Here is a 25,541-nt window from a genome sequence, read left to right on the forward strand (position 1 = left end):
GAGGGCATGGCAACATGCCAGTATTCTTGCCTGGAGAATCCCATGGACAGAGACTAGCAAGTTACAGTCCATAGGGTCGCAGAGAGTCAGACACGACTGAAGTGACTTAGCATGCATGCACATCAAGTCACTGGGCACACTTTGATATGCCCTGTAATCACACACTAATAGATAATAGGTCCATTTTCCAGCTGCTAAAAATACATCTACAACTATCATCAGAGACTGTTTCTATACTGAACTGCTTACTGCAGCCCTAAATGAGTCTCTGGTGTAAAAAAATTTCATCTCCTCAAGATGGAGGAGATACATGCATACTTACAGCTGATTCATGTTGCTATATAGCAAAAACCAACACAACATTGTAAAGCAATTATCCTCCAATTAAAACCTTTTTAAGAATTAGATTGCACTTTATGCCTTTGAAATTACAGGGCTTCTAAATAAGATGCATCTTATCCCAAACATAAGAAGTATATGAGAATAAGGAGATTTAAAACTCAAGGATTGAAAGAAATATGAAAATTATCTAATTTTGATAAGAATAAAATGGATATTGACTTTTCTTTTTTAAAAAAAATTTGTCTTCTGAATTACAACTTATTTCATATAACAACATTTTATTAATAATTTTTTCTTTTGATCTTCTTTAGATTCCCAGAGATGATCCATCAACATTTACACCTTGGTCCATCCATGTGTCTTAATCCTCAGAAAACGTCTTTTCCTCAAAAATTGCAAGAATACATGTTTGACCTTAAATTTTTCAAACCCAAGCAAAATGTAGGTTGGCCCTCAAATTTTCGAGGGTAATTTTAGCATCTTTTCATTATTCTCTGTGGTTTAGACCACTGTATGATTATGTTTTAGGATTCACATTTTCACCAAAATGTATAAGGAAGTTTAGAGTCAAAAATTCTTCTTTTCATTTGTATTATCATGAATATCGAAAGCATGAGAATTTTCAACAGTGGTGGAGTTTTCATTACCCAACAACTCAATAGAGACTGCTCGTACTTTGTTCTACACAAGTTTGCTCACCCCCAAAATCATTCACCCCCAAAACTCTTGGGATTCCCCGAAGCCAATGGTGTGCCTGTAGTAGCCAGTTCCTCTCGAAAAATCAATGATTTGTTTTATTTGCCAATTTCCACGTTGTAAATACCCCACGTCAGCCAACTCCAAACCACAGACAAGAGGTCTCTGAAGGCAGAGTTGGAAGAGATGCTTGAAACCTGCTCATGATCTCCAACTTGAAAGCCCAGCACAATCCTTGGTTTCTGCCATTCCTCCCATGCAGCCCATGTAGATGCGGCTCAGAGAGGCAAACTATCCAGAGCCTCCAGCGGGTCCTCGTCTGCCATGAGCCATGCACATGGCACCATGTCTTCCTTACCTGGGAAACAGCACAGAGGAAAACGGCTCTCTCAGATCACCCTGGTGTCCCTTCTTTTGGCTTAGTGTCTAAAAGGTGAAATCAGAGCCCCCTTCCTTTTGCCATCAAAGGGCCACAAAATCCTCAGGGTTCTCTTACAGTTATTTCTTAGCTATTTTACATTGCATTTTCCTGAGGAAATGTAGTCTTATGCCAGAGAAGATGTTCAGTCTCCCGTGAAGTTTGGAAACACGAATAAACTAAATCATTTGTTGGGATCTGTGTGCTGGGTATCAAAGCTCTGCATTTGCGTAGAGAATGGACATGGAAGGAAGGGAAGGAAGGAGAGGGTGGGATGAACTGAGACAGTAGCATTGACCTATATACAATATCATGTGTAAAATGTCTAGCTAGTGGGAGGCTGCTGTATAGCACACAGAGCTCAACTCAATGCTCTGTGGTGACCTGGAGGGATGGGATGGGGGTGCTGGGAGGGAGGCTCAAGAGGGACAGGATATACGTATACACATAGCTGATTCACCTTGCTGTACAACAGAAACCAACACAACATTGTAAAGCAATTATATTCCAATAAAAAAAAGCTCTGCATTTATTAATTGTAATTTTGTGGTGGAAGAATAAGTTTGTAGCAACTCTTTGTGTGTGTGTAAAACTAGACTGGAAGAAGAGAAGGTTGGCAAATAGAAAGGAAAGGCTCACCAGTCAGCCTCTTATTCTGTGAGGAGTAGGGGTGTGTGTGTATGTGTGTGTACATGTGTTTTTAACTGCCTTTTAATTCACCTGCTAAGTCACTTCAGTCGTGTCTGACTCTGTGCGACCCCATAGACGGCAGCCCACTAGGCTCCTCTGTCTCTAGGATTCTCCAGGCAAGAACACTGGAGTGGGTTGCCATTTCCTTCTCCAATGCATGAAAGTGAAAAGTGAAAGTGAAGTCGCTCAGTCGTGTCTGACTCTTCTCGACCCCATGGACCGTAGCCTACCAGGCTCCTCCGTCCATGGGATTTTCCAGGCAAGAGTACTGGAGTGGGGTGCCATTGCCTTCTCCATTAATTCACCTAGTAATCTAAATTACCTGGAACCCAGCCCACAAAAACTCTTTGTCCCAGGCAAAACAGTAAAAATAAGGTAGCTGATATATTTTTCTAGCAGTAAAATAGGAAAGACACATTCATCACAAACATAATTTTAAGAGTGTTATACTTCTTAGACTGTGTGAACAAGACTTCTGATAACAGAAACTGGATTTTTACAAAATAAATCTGATCACTTCAGTAGTATTTAGTTAAGTAGAAGAACTAGAGTTGGGGAGGAAGAATTTATAAAAATAGTACAGTTTAATGGATAGCAAGTTTCAAATATAAGATTGCTATATTGATGCCTTTAAAATTTGACAGTTTATATTATAAACAATCTATATTACTAATTTAGATAAATATCTGTTATTGTGTGTCTAATTTTAGATGTTATTACAGTGATAGTTGTATGAGAAATGTAAAATACAAGCTTTCAGCCAGAGGACTCAGTAAACAGTCAAGCATACTCTGAGTGATAGAGTACATGATCATTATTAATTCTGGGCAAAGCTGCTAGTGCTTGTCACTCATAGAAACTTACCTTTACTACTGCTTAACTGTAAGCTCAATAAAAGTTTGTCAGAACAGAAATAATATTATGTGGCAGGTACTATGCTTGCTGCCTTTTTCCTTTCAACTTAAAAGACACACAGGGCCCAACTGTCTTACTTCTCCTGGACCGAAAGTTTATGATAGAACAGTTTTGTGCAACCTTACAAAATACTAGAGAAATGGAATTGAGTGAATAGTGGCTGGGAAGGATTTGATTTCATTTCAGTATCTTGACCCTGAAGCACCGGGCATGATCTTGGCTTTTAGAAATGGGGGAGGTCAAAAAGAGGGAGAGAGTAAATGCTTGGATATAAGAATGCTTGGATATCTACATTGTTTCCTTCAAGGGAAAATCTTTAACTCCTCTTCGCTTGATACTTTTTATGGTGTAAATTAGCCATATTCTTAACACTATCAGAGCCAGGGGATCACAAGTTGACTTTTCTGAAAGAAAGTGCTGAGACAGAGTTTAGGGAGCACGATGTTTCTTAGGGCTCAATACTTTGGCCAACTGATGTGAAGAGCTGACTTATTAGAAAAGACCCTGACACTGGGAAAGATTGAAGGCCGGAGGAGAAGAGGACGAAAGAAGATGAGATGGTTGGATGGCATCACCGACTTGATGGACATGAGTTTGAGCAAGTTCTGGGAGATGGTGAAGGACGGGGAGGCCTGGCGTGCTGCAGTCCATGGGGTCACGAAGAGTCAGACACGACTGAACGACTGAACAACAGCCTGGGAAGGAAAGGCTGAGGAAGCAGAACTGGGCAGAGGGAGAAGTCTAACTGATACAGGTCCCTCTAAGCATCAGGACCCTAGCAGGGAGCCCTGGACCGAGCACTGAGCCATGGAGCAGTCCTGCTCAGGCTGAAATGGACAGGCCTGTATATCTCCTAGTGACTGGTTCACTGACTACAGGCCTGCCCTGGAAAAGCTTAACCTTGAACAAAGAAACTCCTCTGCTCTAAGGAGACCCCGAGGGCACTGACAGCTGGAGACCACACTCCAACAACACTCCCTACAGCCGGGTGGCAGGTCCTTCCAGGAAGGGGCACTGAGAATCTCACCTCCAGTCTACCACACACATCTCCCAAAGTGATCCTCCCTGATTCATGAGTTTATTAACCTGCAAATTCTACATAGGTGTACGTTGTAACTCACAGTTATACATTGGATTAATTACCTTTATAAAAAAGAATAATTCTGATACTTTTGAAATGTGGTGTTGGAGAAGACTCTTGAGAGTCCCTTGGACTGCAAGGAGATCCAACCAGTCCATCCTAAAGGAAATCAGTCCTGAATAGTCATTGGAAGGACTGATGCTGAAGTTGAAACTCCAATACTTTGGGTACCTAATATGAAGAACCAACTCTTTGGAAAAGACCCTGATGCTGGGAAGATTGAAGATGGGAGGAGAAGGGGACAACAGAGGATGAGATGGTTTGATGGCACCACCGACACGATGGACATGAGTTTGACTAGGCTCCAGGAGTTGGAGATGGCCAGGGAAGCCTGGCGTGCTGCAGTTCATGGGGTCACAAAGAGTCAGACACGACTGAGCGACTGAACTGAACCGAATTCTACCTTCAAAGAAATACACAATTTATGTATATATAACATTTCAATATTTTAAGTCAGTACTTGCCCCAGAAATTTCATATCATTTGTTTGCTATATGCTTTCCTTACTTATTCAGTTGAATTTGATTAAATTCGGTTATTATCACACTGTACCAGATGATGTTATTAATTACAAATAAAACCTCAGGGAAAAAATATGAGGTTTTAAAACTCATTGTTGTTGTGTAGCCACTAAGTCTTGTCTGCTTCTATTGCCACCCCATTGTAGCCTGCCAGGCTCCTCTGTCCATGGGATTTTCCAAGCAAGAATACTGGAGTGAGTTGCCATTTCCTCCTCCAAGGGATCTTCCCAACCCAGGGATTGAACCCAGGTCTCCTGCATTGCAGTGAATTCTTTACCGCTGAGCCACAGGGAAGCCTTTTTAAAACTCTTACCTAAATTTTATTATCTAGAAATTGATACTAGGTCAAGAAAATCAATTTGCTCTGAACCAGTAAATGACTGGGTAGAAGTGTTCAAGAAGGTACAATTTCCTGCAGAGCTCTACAACTCTGAGCCCTGGTTGACAGGTATAAGAGCAGAAGTATTATATTAATAAGAAAAGACAAATTTTGTTGTTAACATTTGCCTGATATGTCTTTCACCCATCTATATTTAATCATTTCCTTTTTCACTTTAAACATGTTTCTTAGTACACACACTTACACACATATATAAATACATACATATATACATGTATGCATGCTAAGTCACTTCAGTCATGTCTGACTCTTTGCAACTTCATGGACTGTATGTAGCCCACCAGGCTCCTCTGTCCATGGGGACTCTCCAGGCAAGAATACTGGAGTGGGTTGCCATTCCCTTCTTCAGGGGATCTGCCCAGCCCAGGGATCAAAACTATATCTTTTATGTCTCCTGTATTGGCAGGCAGGTTCTTTACTACTAGTGCCACTTCAGAAGCCCTGTATATCTATATATATCTTAGTGTATATATATACGTATACATATACATGTGGCATGTACATACAAATAGTATATGCTAGGTTTGGGGTAATTTTTCTCATCAAATTTCTAGTCATCATTTTTAAATGGTAATCCATTTCATTTGTGCCTTATAATTGTTTGAAGTGTTCAATTTTTCTATTTATTTATACATATAATAAATAACAAGTTATATAATTAATGTCCTATGTTTTTATTATTCAGACTTGCACTCCCCTTCACCTTTCTTATCAGGGTTGTTTTTTGTGTGATCCTTCTCCTCAGGTAAGGCGGTTGTTACCCAGGCAGGAATACTTATTTCCACCAACAGGGTCTCCAGTGCCCTTCTCTCCTCTCAGAAACCAACCTACAGCTGCTAGTCTCCTGCCCTCTAGCGTCCAATGTGGCAGCAAGCACTTCGATGCCAGACTGAGTCTTTTTCCTTCATAGAAAACTTGATCTTTCAACCTGAAGTGCAGTGAAAGTCGCTCTGTCGTGTCTGACTCTTCGTGACCCCATGGACTATAGAGTCCATGGAATTCTCCAGGCCAGAATACTGGCATTAGTAGCCGTTCCTTTCTCCAGGGGATCTTCCCAACCCAGGAATTGAACCAGGGTCTCCTGCACTGCAGGAGGATTCTTTATCAACTGATTTCTTTCAACCTAATACCTTGTAAGAAATTCTTTTTATCCTCAGAGTTCCAAGATGCTGTCAGCGGATGTCAGGTGTGTGTCTTTTTCTTTAACCTAGCGTGGAACTTGAGGAGAATGTCCAATCTCTAGACTCAGATCTCTCTCAGCTCACAGAAAGTGTCTTCAAGTGTTCATGGTTGCTTCTCCTCCACCTCTTCCTTTTACTCCTTTAGCTGTCCTGTTCTTCAGGCTTTATCTCTCCCATCTAGGCTCCAGGTCTCATTTCTTTCTTTAAGATTGCTTCTTCTGCATGTCTTTACTCTGTGCTCGGGTTTATGTATTGCACTTTGTTTTCCAAGTCACTAATGTGGGTTTCCTTGTCTCTCCCAAGCTGGTGGTGGCTGCCAGCATTCCTTGGTGTTCCCTGGCTTGTAGACACATCGCTCCAATCTGCCTCCATCGACTGAATTGTTGGTTGGTTGGTTGGTTTTTTCCCTTGAGAAAGTCTTGAGGGCAGGGGTTGTCTTAGTCCATTGGAGATGACAATAGTATGTTCTGTTTTGAATGATCCTCTCTCTAACTCTCGGGTATGTATGAATTCCCAAGGGCTGCTCTAACAAAATACCGTACACTGACTGGCTTAAAACAACAGATATTCATCTTCTCACTGTTCTGAAGGCTGTAAGTCTGAAATCACAGTGTCAAAAGGACCATTCTTCCCCTGAATGCTGAGAGACAGTCTTTCTTGCCTCTCTAGGTTGTGGTGGCTGCCTGCGGTCCTCAGTGTTCCCTGGCCTAAGGACACATCAGTCTCTGCCTTCATCCTCAGACGTCTGTTTCCCTCCCTGTATGTCTGTCTCCAAATCTACCTCTCCTTATAAGGACACCAGTCACTGGATTTAGAGCCCACCCTAGTCCAGTGTGACCCATCTTCATTTAATTACATCTATGAAGACACTGTTTCCAAATAAGATCACAATTGGGAAATGCATGCAGCTCAGTCCCCAACTGGCCTCCTTAAAATTTTATTTGTCAGCTCACTGGGCTCCCACCTAGTTACTGGGATACCTAAGAGGCAACAGATTATAGAAGCCAACATGTTCCTGATCCACCCCATGGGCTGGTAGGACAGAAGCAGGGCCAGTGCCCTGCTTAGGAGACTAGAGGCGGCCACACAGCCCTACAGCCCCTTGATTCCCCTCATAATTGCCCAGACACATGGGAAGGAAGGGCTCAGACAGCCCATGTGGCCCCTGATCTCCTATTCACACCAAAGTCAAATATCCTCTCCATGCTTCACCCACAACCCAGAGGACAGCTGTCCTCCAGATTCATGGTCTTCAAGATAAAGATTTCCAGGTTCTTCCCCAGCCTAGCACTCCTCCCCCACACAGCCCCAGGCCTTACTTCCCACAAGCCTAGCTGGAAGGGGCAGGGAAGGGGTCTCACAGCCAAACAGGCTGAGAATGGGGGGGGGGGGGGGGGTCTGGAATATGGACATGTAATAACCAACCCAAGGTCATTTAATGACCTGCCTAGGGGGTCTTCAAAGTGACCACTGTCAGTCTGCTTGCCCATGTTCCATCTCTGGGTTTCAAAGAGCTCACACAGAAGGGACACCCCAAAAGCAGTAACCAGTACTTTCCCATATACATCAGCAGGCAACACTTGTTACAGCTTTTTCCCCAGAAACAGGTGTGTTTCAATTGTTGGGGAGGGCAGTATCATTTCCAACAGTAATCCTTTCATTGGGTAACAGGAATTCTTTGATGTTAACTCCTAAGACCTTTTTTTATAACAAACATACAAGTACCTGGGTCAATAGACGTGGAACTTTTCTCACTCACAAGAACAATCTATTTGAAAGTAATGAAATTCAATCTCCCCCTTTCATTAAATTAAAAAAAAAATCAGTGGTTGCTTTTTCCCCCACTGTTTTGAATAAGATCTGAGAATCAGAAAAATTTGGCAGACATCCTCTTGCCTTTCTACGGGGAACAGCCTTTGGTCACTCTGCCCTGAGTGATCTTTAGACTCAGCTCCCCAGAGCCCCAAGAGCTTCTGAAGGAGAGAAAATGTGAGGACTTTAGGCCTCACCCCAGCCCTCCAGGCTACACAGTGACTTTTTAAAATTTGTTTACACTTCTCAGGATATCATTCAAACAAAACTTTGCCCGGCTGAAACATGTTTGGAAAAAGACTTCTCTAAAGCATTTCAAGATAGGTTTCCAGATTCCCAGAAATTAATGAATTTGGTTGCCTAATCCAAAGAATTTAGACCTTCCAACTCTAACACTGTAATCTGACTTCAGTATTCTAACACTGATCTTCTCCATTTAATGCTTGTGCCTTCTGTTGATGCTGAAGGAGTTATTCCTATAAATATTTTTTTATGAATACTTGTTCCTTTTTAAAATTATTTGTTGATTCATGTGGCATGCAGGATCTTTAGTTGCAGCATGCAAACTCTTATTTGCAGCAGATGGGATCTAGTTCCCCAACCAGGGATCGAACCCCGGCCCCCTGCATTGGATGTGCAGAGTCTTAGCCATTGAACCACCAGGGAAGCGTTCTTATAAATATGTTCAAGCAACATGCTTTTTGTTGGCAGTGGCCATGCTCCTGTAAATGGGAACCATGTGCTCTTTGCAAGCACTGGCTACCCTGTTTTAAAGAGCAGAGTAAGGGAATTCCCTAACAATCCAGTGGTGAGGACTCCATGCTTCTACTGCTAGAAGTCCAGGCCAAAAAATAACAAATGACAAGGACAGGGTAAGATAGTGAACACACTGTGGACCCATAACAATGCCTGTGTCAGTCTTGCCCTCAGCGGAAGCAGCCAGAGGAAGAGCTTCTCCACATGCCCCTTTCCCTCTCTTTGCTCCGCTCCATTCCCATTTCTCATGGAATCAGCTCCTAGTCCCTTCCTCAGGGAGGCCTTCTCTGATTCCTCTCCCCAAACAAAGCTAATCTCCCTGTTCTATGCTTCTCACAATGGTTGATTTCAGTTACATGTAAATTGTTTCTCATATGAACCATAAAGTCTCTGGAGAAGGAAAACCAGTAGATCTTGTTCCCCATTGTGCTTAATACTGGGTTGGCCAAACACTTTGTTCGGGATTTTCCATAAATGTAATGAAAAACCCAAATGAACTTTTTGACCAACCCAAATGAATGAATGATCACTGACGCCTCCTTCAGTTAAAGTATCTGGAGTAATCAGTCAGGCATTGACGAAGCCCTGCAATGAACAAGTCATCATCCATGCTGAGTATCGTGGGGAACACAGCCAGCTATTTAACCTCCAGGAGAGTATTACATAATTGGAAAAATGAGATACAGACACTAATAAGACAACCGACTATTAGTAACAGATTAGAGACTAGTTTCCTGGTTCCCAGTTTATTCAGTGGAAAGTAAAGAAGCAATCGGTTGGAAATGCAGATGATTTTAAAGGAATTGAGAGAAAGGAGAGAAGGGAGGTTTGCTTCTCTTCTTGATGATAAACAGAGAAGGGGGAGGGTAGGAAGACAAACAATCACAGGGAGGCAGGAGCAGGGTTGCTGTCCCTACAGACATAGAAGTGCCTTCTTCAGTCACTCAACAGTTGTTCAATAGGCAATTACTCTGTGGTCAGCACCATTCCAGGCCCGAGAGACAGTGGTGCCCTCAGGGAGCTCACCTTCCAGTGGAGAAAGCAAATAACAGGTAAAGAAGCATCCACGTTAGTGGATGAAGTACCATGAAGAATATGAAACAGTGGTTAGGAGAGTGCTCCTTCAGACGAGAAGGTCAGGTAAGAGCTCAGACCCAAGTAGCAAGAAGGCACCGCCAGGCCAACATCAGAGAGAAGAGAAGTCGAGGTGGAAAGGGTCACACGCACCAAAGCCTAGGACAGGAAAGAACTCCGTACGTTCAAGAAGCAGGGGAAGGCCAGTGTAGCAGAGACGACAACCAAGGGAGGAAGCGATGAAGCTGGTCTCAGAGAGGGTATGGGCCCGTCCCACGGGCCTCCTCAGAAAGCCTGTGAGGTTTTGCTAAGTGCAGTGGGGACCACTGGAAGGTTCCCAAGAGAGAAATGCCAAGGTTAAGCGGAGGAATGATGATGAGGGGATAGTTTGGCTGGAGCAGGAGACTTTTCTGAAGAGAAAGAGAGTCTGAAGCCTGAAACAAGGACAGATGGTAGAAGGCTTTGGACACTAGGCTGAGGAGTTTGGAACTTATGCTCCATAGGCTCCAGGCCTCAGAGGGCTACTGGGGTATTTGTAGCAGAAAATGTCAGGATCAAAAAGGCTGACCTGGGGGCTTCCTTGGTGGCTCAGTGGTAAAGAATTCACCTGCCAATGCAGGAGACAAGGGTTCAATCCCTGATCCGGGAAGATCCCGCATGCTGTGGAGCAACTAAGCCCATGCACCACAATTACTGAGTCTGTGCTCTAGACCCTGGGAGCCCCAGCTACTGAGCCCACATGCTGCAGTTACTGAAGCCTGAACTCCCTAGAGTGCATGCCCCACAACAAGAGAAGCCGCTGCAATAAGAAACCTGAGCACCGCAACTACAGAGTAGCCCACAAAAAAGCCCTCATGGCAACAAAGACCCAGCACAATCAAAATAAATCAATAAATAAAATTATTTTTTAAAAAGGGCTGACCTGAAGGTCTTACCTAGTTCGCAGTGTGATCTCCAACTTCTCCCATGGCCCTGTTGTGCATTTATTCAACAACTTTCTAACACATGTGAAACACCACATACATACCCATACACGTACACATGGGTGTGAACACTTGTCTCCACAGGTATATGAAGCAGGTATGCCTGCGACCCAGGAATTAGAGCTGTGAAGACAGTTGGAAGCTGTCAGCTCCCTTCAACCAGGAAGTGTTTTCTGGACTAGCTCTGCTGGAAAGAATCTGAAGCCACATCCAGATCAACTGGGAAAGAGCATGCATGCGTGCTAAGTCACTTCAGTCATATCTGACTCTTTGTGACCCCATGGACTGTAGCCTGCCAGGCTTCTCTGTCCATAGGATTCTCCAGGCAAGAATACTGGAGTGGGTTGCCATGCCCTCCTCCGGGCGATCTTACCAACCCAGGGATCAAACCTGCGTTTCCTGCAGCTCCTGCATGGCAGGCAGACTCTACTGCTGAGCCACCAGGAAGTGGGAAAAAGGATCTTCCTCAATCAGCCAGGTCAGGAGGTTGCCAGGTCTTCACTATCCCTGGCCTGAGGCATCGGCACACATTGAGTTCACCTAAGACAAGGGGTTGATAACATCGGTGAGCCAGGAAGGGCTAGCGAACAGAGAGGTCTTGCCTTCTCTCCTGAAACCAGACCACACAGGCACGAAGGACCTGCTTCATCCATCCATGAGGCCAACCCTGGGCATTCATTTCATTGAAAGAATAAGAACTGCTTGATTTTATCCATAGATATCTAACTGGAATTCTTCAAACAGATCAAAAAGGATATTTTTTTTTAAGTAATGAATCTGTCAGATGTTTTAAGCCAGAGAGCTTGGTTTTAGTTCCCATTTTGCCATTTACTCTTGCATGACCCTGAGTTACTGATGTCACTTGAGTTCAGTGGCTTGGTCATGTCCAACTCTTTGCAACCCCATCGACTACAGCCTACTAGGCTCCTCTGTTCATGGAATTCTCCAGGCAAGAATACTGGAGTGGGTAAGCCATTCCCTTTTCCAAGGGATCTTCCTAATCCAGGGATCAAACCCAGGTCTCCTGCATTGCAGGGCAGATTCTTTACCATCTGGGCCACCAGGGAATGCCATCACCTATCTGGGCCCCAGTTTATTTATCTGTTGAGTGGCTGACTAAACTAGACACTCTTTTCCAGTGGAATAATCCTGTAGGTGGAGAGGAAGGGCATCAAGGAGCTAAGTGGATGAGATATCCCACACCTCCATGTCAGGGCACAGACTGGACTGGTTCACATGATTCCCTATGAGGAGACATTTCTGCAGCTAGAATTAGAAAAAGGTTGGGGAAAGTGGGAGGTCTCAGAAAGCCCACTGCTAGCTCTCTCAGAGGAGAAAATCCATCCAGGACTTGTTCCTGGAGCTGAGTTAGCACGCAGAGGGGCTTTGAGTTTAGACAGTTGTTTATAGTTTTCACAGTGAAGCCCTCCAACTTCCAAGGATGCAAGAAGAGGCATGGGCTGGAAGCATGCCTTCCAGCCCAAGCCTGGGGGAAGCCAGGATTGGTGGAAGGCCAAGTGAGGCAGAGTTGGGAGGCTGGGCCACAGAGATGCCCTCGACTTAAAAGGCCATGAAGCCAGGTAGTCTCCACCCCCTTGCTCTGCTCCCTGGGGCTCCACACTGTCTGCTTCCACACCAGGAGAGATTTCAGTTGCTTGGACCTAAATCTTGTCTGCTCGTTTCTAAGGCTGGCTCCAGAGAGCACTCCCCCTAGAGCTGTAAGGCGAAACTTCATCTCCAGGCGCAATGCCTTGCCCATCGAGATCGGATGAGCTGGTTTTCTTTGTGAACGGGAGGAAGGTAAGTGTTGGGTATCACCACCACAGTTTGCAGAGTCAGCAGGAAACTTCTAGCCTGAGGGAAGCACATGTGACCTGTTTGGGTTGAGACCCCCTCCAATCAGGGACAAGAAGCCAGAGACTGGGAACCAGTCTACTTCGGCCTGTTCTACATTCCACCAGGGAGTGGGAGAGGTGATAGAGCACTGGGGGTAAAGACACGTGCCTCATGTCACCTGGCCTGGGTTCCAATCCAGCTCCACCGTTTACTGCACAACCTTCTACAAGTCACTTCACTTCCCTGAGTCTCAGGGTGCCCGTCTTTATGACTATTGTAGAGATCGAAAGAGAGATGCTTCTTTCATTGATTAGAAACCTCTAAAATGCTTATAGAGGACCTCAGCGCTGGGCCCAATACACCAGAAGCACTCTATTCTAGCAATGTATTTTGATTCTCAAATTCAGGAGGATAAGAAGTGGAGCATTCTTTATTTTTCTATTTATGAACTTAATTTTTCTGTTCAGTTTCCATTATACAGAATTAGTTGATATGTGCATGTGTGCTAGGTCACTTCAGTTGTGTCTGACTCTTTGTGACCTCTTGGACTGTAGCCCACCAGTCTCCTCTGTCCATGGGATTCTCCAGGCAAGAATACTGGAGTGGGTTGCCATGCCCTCCTTCAGGGGATCTTCCCAACCCCGAGATCAAGTTTTTGTCTCTATGTCTCCTGAGTCTCACTGGGTCATCCATTCAATCCCCATAATAGTCTCCTCTCTGTTTCCAATGCAGGTGATTGAAAGGAATGCAGACCCAGAAGTCACTCTCTTGAGCTTCCTAAGAAAGAACTGGATCCTTTTGGCCAGAGTCTTGGCCAGGTCTGTGTTTGCCTTAAAGCTTAGGCTAGCTGTGATTATGAAAATTAATCAAACTTCCCTATCTGCAAACAGCCAAGCCCCTTGGCCCTCATTCTCTTTTTGCTCTTGGCAATGGTTCTAAGGATATTAAGTTAATTGAGCTATTTGAAAAGGATGAAGTTTCCCCAGAGTTTCTTATATCTTGATTTAATAGCCATGAAATAGAAGCTAAGCTCTTTCCTTCAGCACTAATTATTCCTTTAAGGGCCTTCCAGCTTCCCAAGAGGGTGGTTATATAAGAGAGGTTTGTTTTGCAGGTACCTTACCCTGGAGGAAAACCAAATTCTCCAGATTTAGGGAGAGCACGTGTCATAGGAGAAGATTACCTTTCTCAACATCTATTTTCTCACAAGAGGTTTTCCCTCAACTTTCTATATTCTGAAATTTAGATTTTCATAATGGCTAACACATTTTAATTGATAAATCTAGTGGATCTTTCGAAGAAGCCAAATTTTTTAAAAAGAGACATTACAAGTTTTGTTTAAAAGCCCACATGGTTATCACTCACTGTCAAATGTTTGAAAATTAGGAAATCTCATTAAAAAAAGAAATAGGAGTTTCTCATGAAAAACAGTCATTCTTACCTGGCAGCAATCTTGCTTAGAGCTGAGTGGGGCTTGTCTGTCATCCTCCATCTAAAAGGGAGCCCAAGCTCTCCAGGTACACTCAGCCCACTCCAACTCATTCACATACTCTCTGATAAGCATTTCTGGTTATGACTTAATTTAGATGAACAAGCCATATGGCTTTTTTTTAAAAAGCCAGTGATTCCAAAGTCTTCTTAGCCAGTCTAGTTAATTACTAGTTTATCCAATCCATAAACTATGTGGAAATGAACCACAATCAGGGAGAAAGATGACTTAAGAGAGGAGCAGAGGCTGGGCCTTGGGATTGGACCTGGACCAAGAGGGAGCAGAAAGGTACTCCAGGTGGGGCACGAAAATAAGGATGCGAGTTTCTCTGAAGGCTCACTGACTGGGTTTCAAATGCAATACAAATAACTGAGAAGATCTAGCAATACATTAACCTGATAAAAATAAGTACTTCTCTTCCAATTACATTAATTGGAACCCAGAAGACTACCTATAATGAAATAGGATTTTTCTAAGGGCTTTTACTTCTGTTATCTGACAAGATGCTTATGATAAGCCTGTGAAGATCAAGTAGATAGTGCTTTTCCCTCATTGCTAGTGAGGAAACAGGTAGGGAGAGGTTTGTGTGTGCAGCGTCACACAGCTAGTAAGACACAGACTGGTCTTAACTGAGGCTTGGAGGCAGGGAAATGTCTTCTCAGACCTGCATCTCACTCCACGAAGGAGACTTTCCTCACTAGCAACACCCTAGGGAGGAAGCTCTAATGGCGGCGACATGTCCACCAGGAGGCTTTCCTTGACCGGCCCTCCCAGTGCGCCTCACCGGAACCAAGTACGCCTGCGGAAGAGGAGGCTGCGGTGCCTGCACCGTGATGGTGTCTAAGCGAGACCCCACGTCCCAGGAGATAAGGTATCCACACAGATGCCCGGAGGTCAGGCTCGCAATCTCCTCTCACAGCTGAGGACGATCTCAAAGGCCTTCCAGCTTTGTGATTCTAACTCTCTCTAGGTCTTAGACCTCTCTGAAAATCTGATAAAAGCTTGTGCTTTTACAAAAACTACTAATGCACAACACTGTAAAACAACTATACTCCAATCAAAATTAATCACAAAAAGAAACTAATAATGTTTTACACAGTTTCCAGGGGGCCATGGATCTCCCAAGGCCCATTGATGCATCCCAGTTAAGAAACCCCAACTTAGGGACCTCCCTGGTGATCTAGCAGTTAAGACTCTGTGCTTCCACTGCAAGGGACACAGGTTTGATCCCTGTTGGAGGAAGATCTGGCATGCTGCAGATCCCTCATGCTGTGTGGTGTGGCCAAAAAAAAAAAGAAACTCCAATTTAGGCCAAACATTCATTTGACAGGTGAGGAAACTGAGGTTCAGAAAGATGAAGTGACTTGTTCAGTCATACAATTAGTAAGCCATAGAACAAGAACTCAGGCCCACATTTTCTGGCTGTTTTTACTGTTGAACTGAACCCGGCCCATGATTTCAGCATCTCATTAAGGGCCGGATTCCAGTACTTGGACTGCTCCCAAATCTGCTGGCCCAAGATTGCAAAAAATGGCCTCAGGACACAGGCTTTCCAACTTTTCTAAATAACCTTATACAGAGTTTAAGATAAACAGTCAAAAAAATTCTCAAATATGGTTAAAAGACAAGGTGGGCCTTTTGCCTGTTATGGGATCAATGCTGTAATGAGTAATAATTGACATCCAAATTATTCCTGATGAGACAAGTCCATACCCACTGCATCCAGATCCAGCTGGGTCTGTTCTGGGCTTGGAAAGGGTTTCTGAGGTTCAGAATGCCCATATTCCCCCTAAGAACCCCAATTATTACAGATGATAGAGAGTCAGCAGAGAGGACTCTCATTCTCCCTCCTGGTCACCTCTCCAGTTCGCCCCCCTCTAGACTGAATGACAGGCTGGTTGAGGGGAGGGGTTCTGCTACGCTTCTTCGTTCCCACATTCCCACCAGGCAGAACTGTGTTACTCCTGTTGATTTTCCCTGTGCTTCTCACATTAAGACACTTCTCTGTCACCGCCTGCCTGGTGCCCATCTGCTCTCTGTATGGGGCTGCTGTCACCACTGTGGAAGGTGTTGGAAGCATGAAAACCAGGCTTCACCCCGTGCAGGTAAGAGCACATCCCAATTTTCTCACTTCTTAACCCTATCTTTGTAATCAAAGCTGTGTTGACTGTGCCTCCTAGGGCTTCTACGTTGTGGTCCAGAAAGTAGAAGCTTTAGATACACCCTGATCCAGATAATAATATCTGTTAAATGACTTAAAACAAAGCTAGAAATACATCCATATTTCATTAGCTGATCATCTTTCTTCTTATTTTGTCTGCTTGAATAGTAACAGCATGATCAAAATATTAATTAATGCATATTAGACTGCAATGCAGAATAAATATTACACAGAGGGTACTATGCATAGAATAAAATATCTTGAGGATGACAGGGTAAAGTTTAAGTTTATTCCCTCTGGTATGGAGTTTTAAGAGTACTGTGACACGTATGGGCAGAAACACACCAATCTCTCAGTCATCGGCACAGGGGTTCGGGAAGTCATACATTCAGACACACTAACGCTGCAAGTACGACCAGGCAGGAGTCAACTGAATTTAATCATAAGAATCAATTCCAGGAATGTCAGCAAAGGCAAAAGACCCAGCAGAGTTTACTAGAGTCTCTGAGAATGTCAGAGAAGATGCTTACCCCGAGACCGATAAGCCCAAATCCTAGGATTACACTAAGATCTGCATCCAGAGCAAGCCTTCTCAAGCTTTAATATGCCTAAAAACCAATCAGCCAGGAGCTTTCTAAAAATGCAGATCTTGATTCAGGAGGTTTAAAACAGAGACCTGAGGTTCCACATTTCCTACAAGATCACAGGTGGGACCAACAACACCACTGCCAGTCCACGGACTGCACTCTAAACAGCCAGGACCTAGAACACAGACCCGACTGCACTCTAAACAGCCAGGACCTAGAACACAGACCCGACTGCACTCTAAACAGCCAGGACCTAGAGCACAGACCCGAATCTTGGACCTTGGAAAGCAGAGCTCCTTTTGATCCACACAGAAGAATTTGGAGAAGAGAGTAATATAAGCTCCATAGTGGAGGGTCTCTCAGTTACTCAGAAAGAGGTGACCCCTGCTCAGAACCAAGCTGGGAAAGACGTGGAGGTGCTCGATAAAACTGTTTTTTAATTACACACACATTCCTTGTCATTACTGATTTCTGGAGAATTCTCACTCTGGGAATGGAGGTTGTGCACCAATAATTTCCTGTTAGAGGGATCTGGACATTTGAGCTTGAAAAGCAACCGTAATGCTAGGACACGGTTGCCGGCTCACCTCCCCTGGGAGCAGCCAAGGAAAGGGGATGCTGGCCGACTCTGCCCGAGGTGAGGGTGCACTGCTCAGGGAGGAGGTCCCACTGTGACAAGGGAGACGCTTGACGTGGACCCTGGTGGGAGGAGGTGACAGTGGGAAGTCAGGGCCTGTGACCATGCCTGTGTCCTTCCAGGAGAGGATTGCCAAGAGCCACGGTACCCAGTGCGGCTTCTGCACCCCTGGGATGGTGATGTCCATGTACACGCTGCTGAGGAACCACCCACAGCCCTCTGAGGAGCAACTGCTGGAAGCCCTGGGGGGTAGGTCTGACCTGAGGCTAGGCGGGGGCATGTGTCACGCTGTGCTTCCCCCTACCATGCCACCCCAGCCCCACTCAGGGACCCCCTCAATTGTTTCTGAAGTAACTGTTTTCACCAGGAGCAGAGAATGTCAAGCTTAGCAGCTGCTCACCAAAGCACTTGCTCCGCAAACAAGTGGCCCACACCCCCATCTTAACACCCTGCTTTCTCTTCCCTACCCAGTGACTTTACCTGGCTGCCTTCATTTGGGCTGTCATAACAAAGCACCACAAACTTGGGAAAAGAAAACAACAGGAATTTCTTCTCTTATGGTTCTGGAGGCAAAGAGTCTGAAATCAAGGCCCTAGAAGAGACTTTTCCTTTCGTCTTTCCAGCTTCTAGTGGCTGACAGCAGTCCTGGCCCTCCTTGATTTAGAGATTCATCACTCCAATCTCTTCTTCCATCTACATATGGCCTTCTCCCCTGTGTATCTATGTCCAGATTTCCCTCTTTTTCTAGTCCAGCCACTGGATTAAGGCCTACCCTAAGATGAGTAGGGCTTCCTCTTCACCTGATTACATCTGCAGCTCTGCAGAATTTCAAATAAGGTCACATTCACAGGTTCCAAAGATATCTTAGCACATCTCTGGGGACACGATTCAACCCATAACACAGCTCTTCACATATTGAAAGGATCTTTTCAAATTTACAATGGGTTTAAGTTACTAAAGAGGAGTTCATAGACATATCCTTTTTGCAGGAAACCTCATGGGTTTCCCAGGTGGCGCTAGTGGTAAATACCCACCTGCCAATGGAAGAGACGCAGGTTTGATCCTGGGGTCAGGAAGATCCTTTGGGGTAGGAAATGGCAACCCACTCCAATATTCTTGGGAAATTCCATGGACAAAGAAGCCTGGAGGGCTACAGTCTATGGGGTCACAAAGAGTTGGACGCAACTGTGCATGCACGCATGCACGCGTGTATTCACATACACAGCATCTTCTGCTTCCTCTCAACAAACCTCACACTGGGTCATCAACCATCACTAAACAATACATCTGTTAGACACATAAATCCTTAGTTTGAGGCCTGAAGTCTAAGCCCCACACACTCTCCTAGTCTTCCAGTTATAGTGGACTTCCTTTACTCTCTCTGCTCCGTTACAGGACATCCAAACAAGTCATCTAAAATCCTGCCTTCCTTAGGTCCTTCCACTACGTGAGGTCCTTCAACAAGTCCTCATCCCTCACATGACCACACCCACCTGCCTTCCCCCGGCATTCAGAGAAGCCCAACAGCTGGCCTCCCGAACTCATTCTTCCTCCTCAGCTGTGTGACTCCCTACTGGCCAGTCTCCTCTCAGCCCTCCATCCTCTGCACGTTTCCACTTTTGCCTGCACTGTTCCGTGAACCCCGAGTGCCCCTCCCGTGCTCTCCATCAATCCATTTCTTTCTCATCCTTCAGCATGAGCTTCTTTGTGAAGCCTCTCCAGATGACCTCGATTCCACACTAACCTTCCTCCACCGCAGCCTCCCCCGCACCTTCATCCCTTGGAAACCTGAGGCTCTCGTACTTTCCCATGCAATAGAATCACCACAGACCTCTTAAACGCAGATTCCTGGGCTTGTCCCCAGACATTCTGATTTAGAATTGGAGAAAGGCCAGAGATTTGCATTTTAAACAAATACCCTAGGAAATTCTGAAGCAATGACCTAATGTCCACTGAGGGGCTCTACTAACAAGCTGTCAAGGCATGATACCTCGCTCATATACAGCCTTAGAAACAATGCATATTTTCCTGTTTTAGGATCACTTACATCTTACATAGTATCTGAAATATAGTTGTTGTCAACAGATACACGTTGAATGAATGAATAATTTAATAGATGGATGCAACTGAGCTCACCAGATAGACTATCGTCTTCTTTCAAACAGAATAAAACTAGAATTGAGGTGACGGGAAGGGTATTATCTAAGAGGAAGGAAAAAGCAGTGAACAGCCTAGCAGATATTCAAATATCCTCAAAAACAAACACCTGTCCAACTTTCTAAAGAAAAATAAAGTAAAAATCACTAAAAATAAAACATACTGATAACTTTGCTTTTTCTCTGATTAGGTAACCTGTGCCGCTGCACTGGGTATCGGCCAATTCTCGCAAGTGGGAAGACCTTTTGTTTGGTGAGTAGGGGGCTGCGGGGGCACCCACAGAGCAAGAATGACGGTGACAAATGGTCTAGTCTGGGAACACAGGAGTCGCGTTTTTAGACCATGCAAATAGATCGTAAGGAAGACTGACTGAGTTATCAATAGCTCCATCTAACTCACAGGAGTCTGAGCTCTTTGTTGAGGGAAGGGTGGGTGTTATACTACTTTTCACCCTCGACATCACACCACCAGAAAGCCAGGTGATCTAGCCAGCCAGCTAGACATCTTCCATGACGATTTCAGCAAGGCGTCGGGACAGGACAGGGAGGAGGTCTCCAGCAAACTCAAGGAGACAAGCAAAGACACGGAGTTTGCCTGGGGGAGGCAAGGTTAGTGCCAGGAATCCAGACCAGCTGGGAAAGTGTGAGCAAATAAAGAAGCCAAAATGGCATAGTAGAATCCAAACTTCACCCCAACTACCAGAGTGCAGAGAGATTCCCCCACCAAATAGTGACACCTCACTGGGCTGCTGTGAAAATCAAATGAGAAATTGAAGGCAGGTAGCAAAGTCTTGAACTCAAGACTCACTTAAAACTCAGCACGTATTTACTACTGTATCGAGGATGCCCTCGACACTACAAATAGTGTTTGCCAGGGAGATCAAACACATCTGATCACCCTCTGCAGAGGGCAGGAAGGACATAGGCAGTACCACCCTTAGACCCAAGCAAGGAGGATCCCAAACTTCAGAGAACCCCTCTCCGGTCCCCTTACAGCCAATCTCAGGAGGCCACAGGGCCAAAGTGACTTGTTCACTTCAAGCCTTCACCCTTTTCTGGACTATGCTCCAGACATGGTCTTGACCCCATTCCCAGGAACAGGCCTCTTCCCCCAGTCCATCTTCCTCGAGAAGATCATAACAGCCAGCATGTGCACCAGAAGCCAAACACTGGCTATTCGGGGAGGAAGTAGACAGAATCTGGATTTGCAGGCTGGTTTACAGGTGTGTGAGGCCCTTCACAGTACAGACCTAGAGCCAGGGTGAGGAGGGAAGAGCAGCAAGCCCCAGGCCAGGGCCTCCATCTGTGCTCTTGCCTCAGCTCCATGAAGAGTGGACAAGGGCCTAGAAATGAACCAGCAGGTGTGTCCCGCTCCCCAGAGCCAGGCCCATCCCCCATGCCTGTCCCATCTTCTATTGCCACACGGGGGAGCCAGTGGTTGACAAGCTGAGAAATAAAATGTATGGCTTGTAAAGCCATCAAATTACTGGTGTAAACGGAAAAACACTTGTGAAATACAAATGAAGGAAGTTAAAGGCAACCTCTCTCCCTCTGGAACATGGATGTTATCCACCTTTCCAAGCACAGCCTTTGGGGGTAAAGGAAAAATTGTAGTCAGAGACCCACTGTGCAGCCAACAGGCCCCAGGAACCTTAACGGGTGAAAGGAAGCGAGTCCCAAAGCAGGAATACCCAAGGCTCTTATCTGCTAAGCAAGCGGAGACTGGCTTCCTCTGTTACCACTCACTCATGGTCTGTCATGAGAGCTCAGAGTTTTGAGTGAGAGAGGAAGTGCTACTGGTTTGGCTCAGCTGGTTTTGCTTCTTGGGCACAACTAGGAAGCTGCCAGCCTGAGACATTTGTGCAGAGACAACGAATTCAAGTATCTGGAAGAAAGTATTTTACTAGAGACTTAGGAGAGACTATTTGAGGAATAAAATACAAGAAGTAAGGTTGGAGAAATGGGAAATGAAAGAACCAGCGAATGGAAACCGGCTTTAAAATTCACTGATTGTCCTTTCATTCCCAGTCAGTGCCATACAGATTGCAGATGGTGGGGAGACCTGGCTCCAAAACTGCTTTCTTTCTTTGTCTTTCTTTTTATTTTCTCTTTTTTAGGTCCCTATATAAATGATAATAGTCAATGTTGTCAAATCTTGCAGAGAATGGATACTAGCAATGGTTATTGCTCTGAAAAACATCTTATCAAGTGATTCTACAACTAGGAATTCACCTTAAAAAAAATTCACAGATGTACACAAAACTATACCTGCAATGAACAGAAGTGTTTATGTTATTTGTAGTTATAAAATATAGGGAAAAAATTAAGTATACATCAATGGCAAATTTTACAAATATATTTATGGAATAGCCAGAAGATAGATTAATATGCCATCAACAAAAATATATTTTAAAGACTTTAATGACAGTAAATAAATGAACAAAAAGTCAAAATAAAAGGCATATTGTACTAACTATAAATATAGTACAAATATATATTATATAAAAATGTTTATCAGTAATGATAGTTTCTTTTATATTTCTTCATATTCTTTATTATTGTTTATGCTATTTATTACATATTGTGAATATATTATATATTCTATCTATATTATTTATCTATATTATATATTCTGTATCTGAATCATATTTTTAAAATAAAGCAAAAAGGAAAGATCTTCTGATTATCCCTATTCCAATAGAAACCACCGAAAGTGACTTAAAAAGCTTGGAGCCTCATTTAAATTGCCAAGCCCTTTAAGGCACACACTGATTTACATGTCAGAAAGTTTTTCATAGGAGAGGCAGGTGGTGAGAGGGAGGCTCAAGAGGGAAGAGATATATGTATATGTATAACTGAGTTGATTCACGTTGTTGTTGTATAGCACAAGCTAACATAATTATACTCCAGGAAAGCCAGTATACTCAAAATTTCATCTTTTTTAAATAGATATCTGTTTTTAAGTTTTTCATCTCAAGGCATTTCACTGTCCTAGGAGTCAAATGGCTGTCAACAGAAAGGAACAGGAAAATGCTGCCTGGATCTGGGAGAAAATGATTCTTCCTCGCTTGGCAGGAAAAGTGACGTGAGTCCCTTTGCTTTGTCTCCTCCCCAAGAGTATCACTTAACACCAACAGTGCTGAAACTGTGCTTGTGCGCTCTGATGGTCATTCTCTGCTTCTACAAACGTCCAAAGTGGAGGCATGAATAAAGCACTTCCCATTTGGGAGCAGGGTAAAGAGGTGATTGAAAGCTCGTGCTCTGATTTCCCTCTTCACTCTCTGGAAGGTTGAAACAGTAAAACCTAAGCCGGTTTAGGTCAGAGAACAAAGACTTGCCCCAGCTCTGCGAGTCCTGTCCTTGCCTAACCCGGCTCCTGCCGCCCTGTCTTCTCGCACTGTCTCCCCCTCTGCAGAGAGAGGGCACTGCTGCCTCAGGGAGGCTGGGGAGCCCGTCCACACTCAGACAGCGAGTTCACGGCCCCCACAGCTGGGACATCCAGCCTGAAACACCCCAGTCTCTGGCTTTGCTCTCTGACAGATGCTAGTTTCCCAAAAAAGACCCACTGCCAAGTTCTTACAGGAATTATTTAGAGAAAATTCCTAGTGAGAAGACAGGAAAAATAGAGTCTGCTCCCTGTAGACATGGAAAGCTAAACGAACAGAGCTGCCCTTACACAAAACTGAGCCCGTCATTCCCTGCTGGTTTTGTTTTTACCCTTAACACCTACCTTATTTCCATTCTTGGCCTCCCCTGTCACTTTATTTCTGTCCGGGGAAGCTGTGCAATGGAAGAGAGGGGTGTTCCTCAGGAAGGCAGGCTACACCACGGACAACCACTTCACGGAGGATCAGTGCCCCCTGGAGGGCTAAAAATATTCTAAAGTCTGGATTTTGTAGCCTCCGGAATTCAATCTGTCCCTGGTAGCTCAGTGGTAAAGAATCTGCCTGCAATATGGGAGATCTGGGTTTGATCCCTGGGTTGGGAGGAGGGCATGGCAATTCCACTTACCTGGAGAATCCCCATGGACAGAGGAGCCTGGCGGGCTAGTCCATGGGATCACAAAGAGTCAGACACAACTGAGTGACTAAGCACACAGCACACATGACTGGGCTCTGGCAACCACCTGAATCACTCTAACCAAACTCAAAAGAACATATTTAAACTGGACTGTGCCGCAATATTCATTTATAAAGAGAAACACAATTTTAAGGTGGATCTTATGGGCACTGAGCCACATCCTTTGCTGTAGGAAAGCACGCACAGGATGTCACAATATAAGGGGAAGATTGCTTGGTGAGCATGGGTGCAGAGCCATTGATAATCATAAGGGGAACAGCAGGGAAGACCCCTCTCCACCCATCAGGTAGACCTACTAGATGGCACGTGTCTGCCCCATGACACTCCCATCTCTTGAAGCTGTGCTACTGTCTTCCATGGGGTAACTGTGAAGTCTTGGCCTAGCTCCTGTTCAGGGGAATTTTAATTCCTCAGCTCAGATCCATTGTTTTCCATTTTAATTCTCAGACACTATCTTACTTCTAGGTTATAGATACACACCACATTATTGCCCCCCAGGTACTGCCTACACTTCTAATTCCAGCTAAGGCAAAAACTGGTCCTTCAGATGCTGGCAGGTATGTCTCAGTCTGGGATCCTACTAAGGACCTACACAAGGAATAATGCAAGTTTTCCTTCCAGAATCTGGGAAGACCTTACAGAGACAGAGGGAAAAGCAGGGGAGTGTTGGACAAATGTCAGGTCATTTCATCTACATGTCACAATTCCCCTTCAAAATAGTCCTTATTTCACTGGGAATTTGGGGTTGGTATTTACAGACTGTTACATTTAGAATGCATAGACAACAAGGTCCCACTGTATAGCACAGGGAACTATATCTAATTCCCTAGGATAAACCATAATGGAAAAGAATATTTTAAAAAGAATGTAAATACGTGTAAAACTGAGTCACTTTGCTGTACAGCAGAGATTGGTATAACATTGTAAATCAACTATACTTCAGTTTTTTAAAATAGGGTATTATTTCTATTTAATCTTTAGAAAGATTGAGTACATGTCTATTGAGAGGGTCCGAGAGCCAAGTTGTGGCAGAGCTGATAATGAACTCAAATCTGTCTCCCCCACCCCACCAGCCCCACCCACCGCCGTGCTCGGCCAGCCCATCTTCCATGGGTTTCCCCATTATATATCCTTCCAGCCCCACACCCCACAGTTCTCTCCTGATTTGCCTTACTCTTTAGAAAATGTCTTGAGAATAAGTGTTTCCAAAACTAAAACAGACTTAATTTAGAGAGGATTGCAGTTTGGGTAACTTTTCACTGTGCTTTGGTTTCCTAATAGATGAAATAGAGATGGCAATTTACTTTCTTTGTACAATTGTTGGGGAGGATTAAGTAAATTATTAATATGTGTAGAAAGCACATGGAATGTAAGCACTCCATAAATGCCAACTAGTGTTATTAAAGCAAGTGGGGTGTGTGTATGTGCTTACACAAGAGCATATATGTTCAGAGTCGTGTTTTACTTAAATTACAGGACTTCTCAGAGCTTTTCGCATTTTGAATCTTAACTTGACAGATGAGGGAGTAGTGGCTCGGACACAGTGAAGAGGATTTCCCAAACTAATTGACCTCTGATTGTTTTTCATAGACAGTCTTTGTATTTTGCAGGATACTATTTGAACTGGTTCATAGGATATCCTTTTCTTTAGTGTCAACACAATTCT

The 25,541-nt window shown here is 44.4% G+C and overlaps 2 protein-coding genes and 1 long non-coding RNA gene across 5 annotated transcripts in view; 2 read left to right on the forward strand and 1 right to left on the reverse strand.

The window, feature by feature from the left end:
• Positions 1-1,653, forward strand: part of LOC113906095 (aldehyde oxidase 4-like) — a 71,633-nt gene extending 69,980 nt beyond the window's left edge. Inside the window, exon 35 of the mRNA XM_027564076.1 lies at positions 654-1,653. Coding sequence (XP_027419877.1) covers positions 654-707 — 54 coding nt within the window. The 3' untranslated portion in view covers positions 708-1,653. The remainder of the gene's footprint in view (positions 1-653) is intronic.
• Positions 1,114-23,619, reverse strand: LOC113906111. The gene is made up of 2 exons (XR_003514802.1): positions 23,526-23,619; positions 1,114-1,396 (listed from the first exon to the last, which is right to left on the reverse strand). It is a non-coding gene; the product is annotated as an uncharacterized LOC113906111 (long non-coding RNA).
• The window catches only part of LOC113906061 (aldehyde oxidase 2), a 77,840-nt gene continuing 64,834 nt past the window's right edge, over positions 12,536-25,541 (forward strand). For all 3 annotated transcript variants that reach the window (XM_027564071.1, XM_027564073.1, XM_027564074.1), the window contains exons 1-7: positions 12,536-12,729; positions 13,498-13,555; positions 15,029-15,125; positions 16,251-16,359; positions 17,762-17,888; positions 19,987-20,048; positions 22,791-22,880. In XM_027564071.1, coding sequence (XP_027419872.1) covers positions 12,676-12,729; positions 13,498-13,555; positions 15,029-15,125; positions 16,251-16,359; positions 17,762-17,888; positions 19,987-20,048; positions 22,791-22,880 — 597 coding nt within the window. In that variant the 5' untranslated portion in view covers positions 12,536-12,675. The remainder of the gene's footprint in view (positions 12,730-13,497; positions 13,556-15,028; positions 15,126-16,250; positions 16,360-17,761; positions 17,889-19,986; positions 20,049-22,790; positions 22,881-25,541) is intronic.

The sequence above is a fragment of the Bos indicus x Bos taurus genome, chromosome 2, assembly GCF_003369695.1.
Source record: "Bos indicus x Bos taurus breed Angus x Brahman F1 hybrid chromosome 2, Bos_hybrid_MaternalHap_v2.0, whole genome shotgun sequence".
Taxonomy (NCBI): domain Eukaryota; kingdom Metazoa; phylum Chordata; class Mammalia; order Artiodactyla; family Bovidae; genus Bos; species Bos indicus x Bos taurus.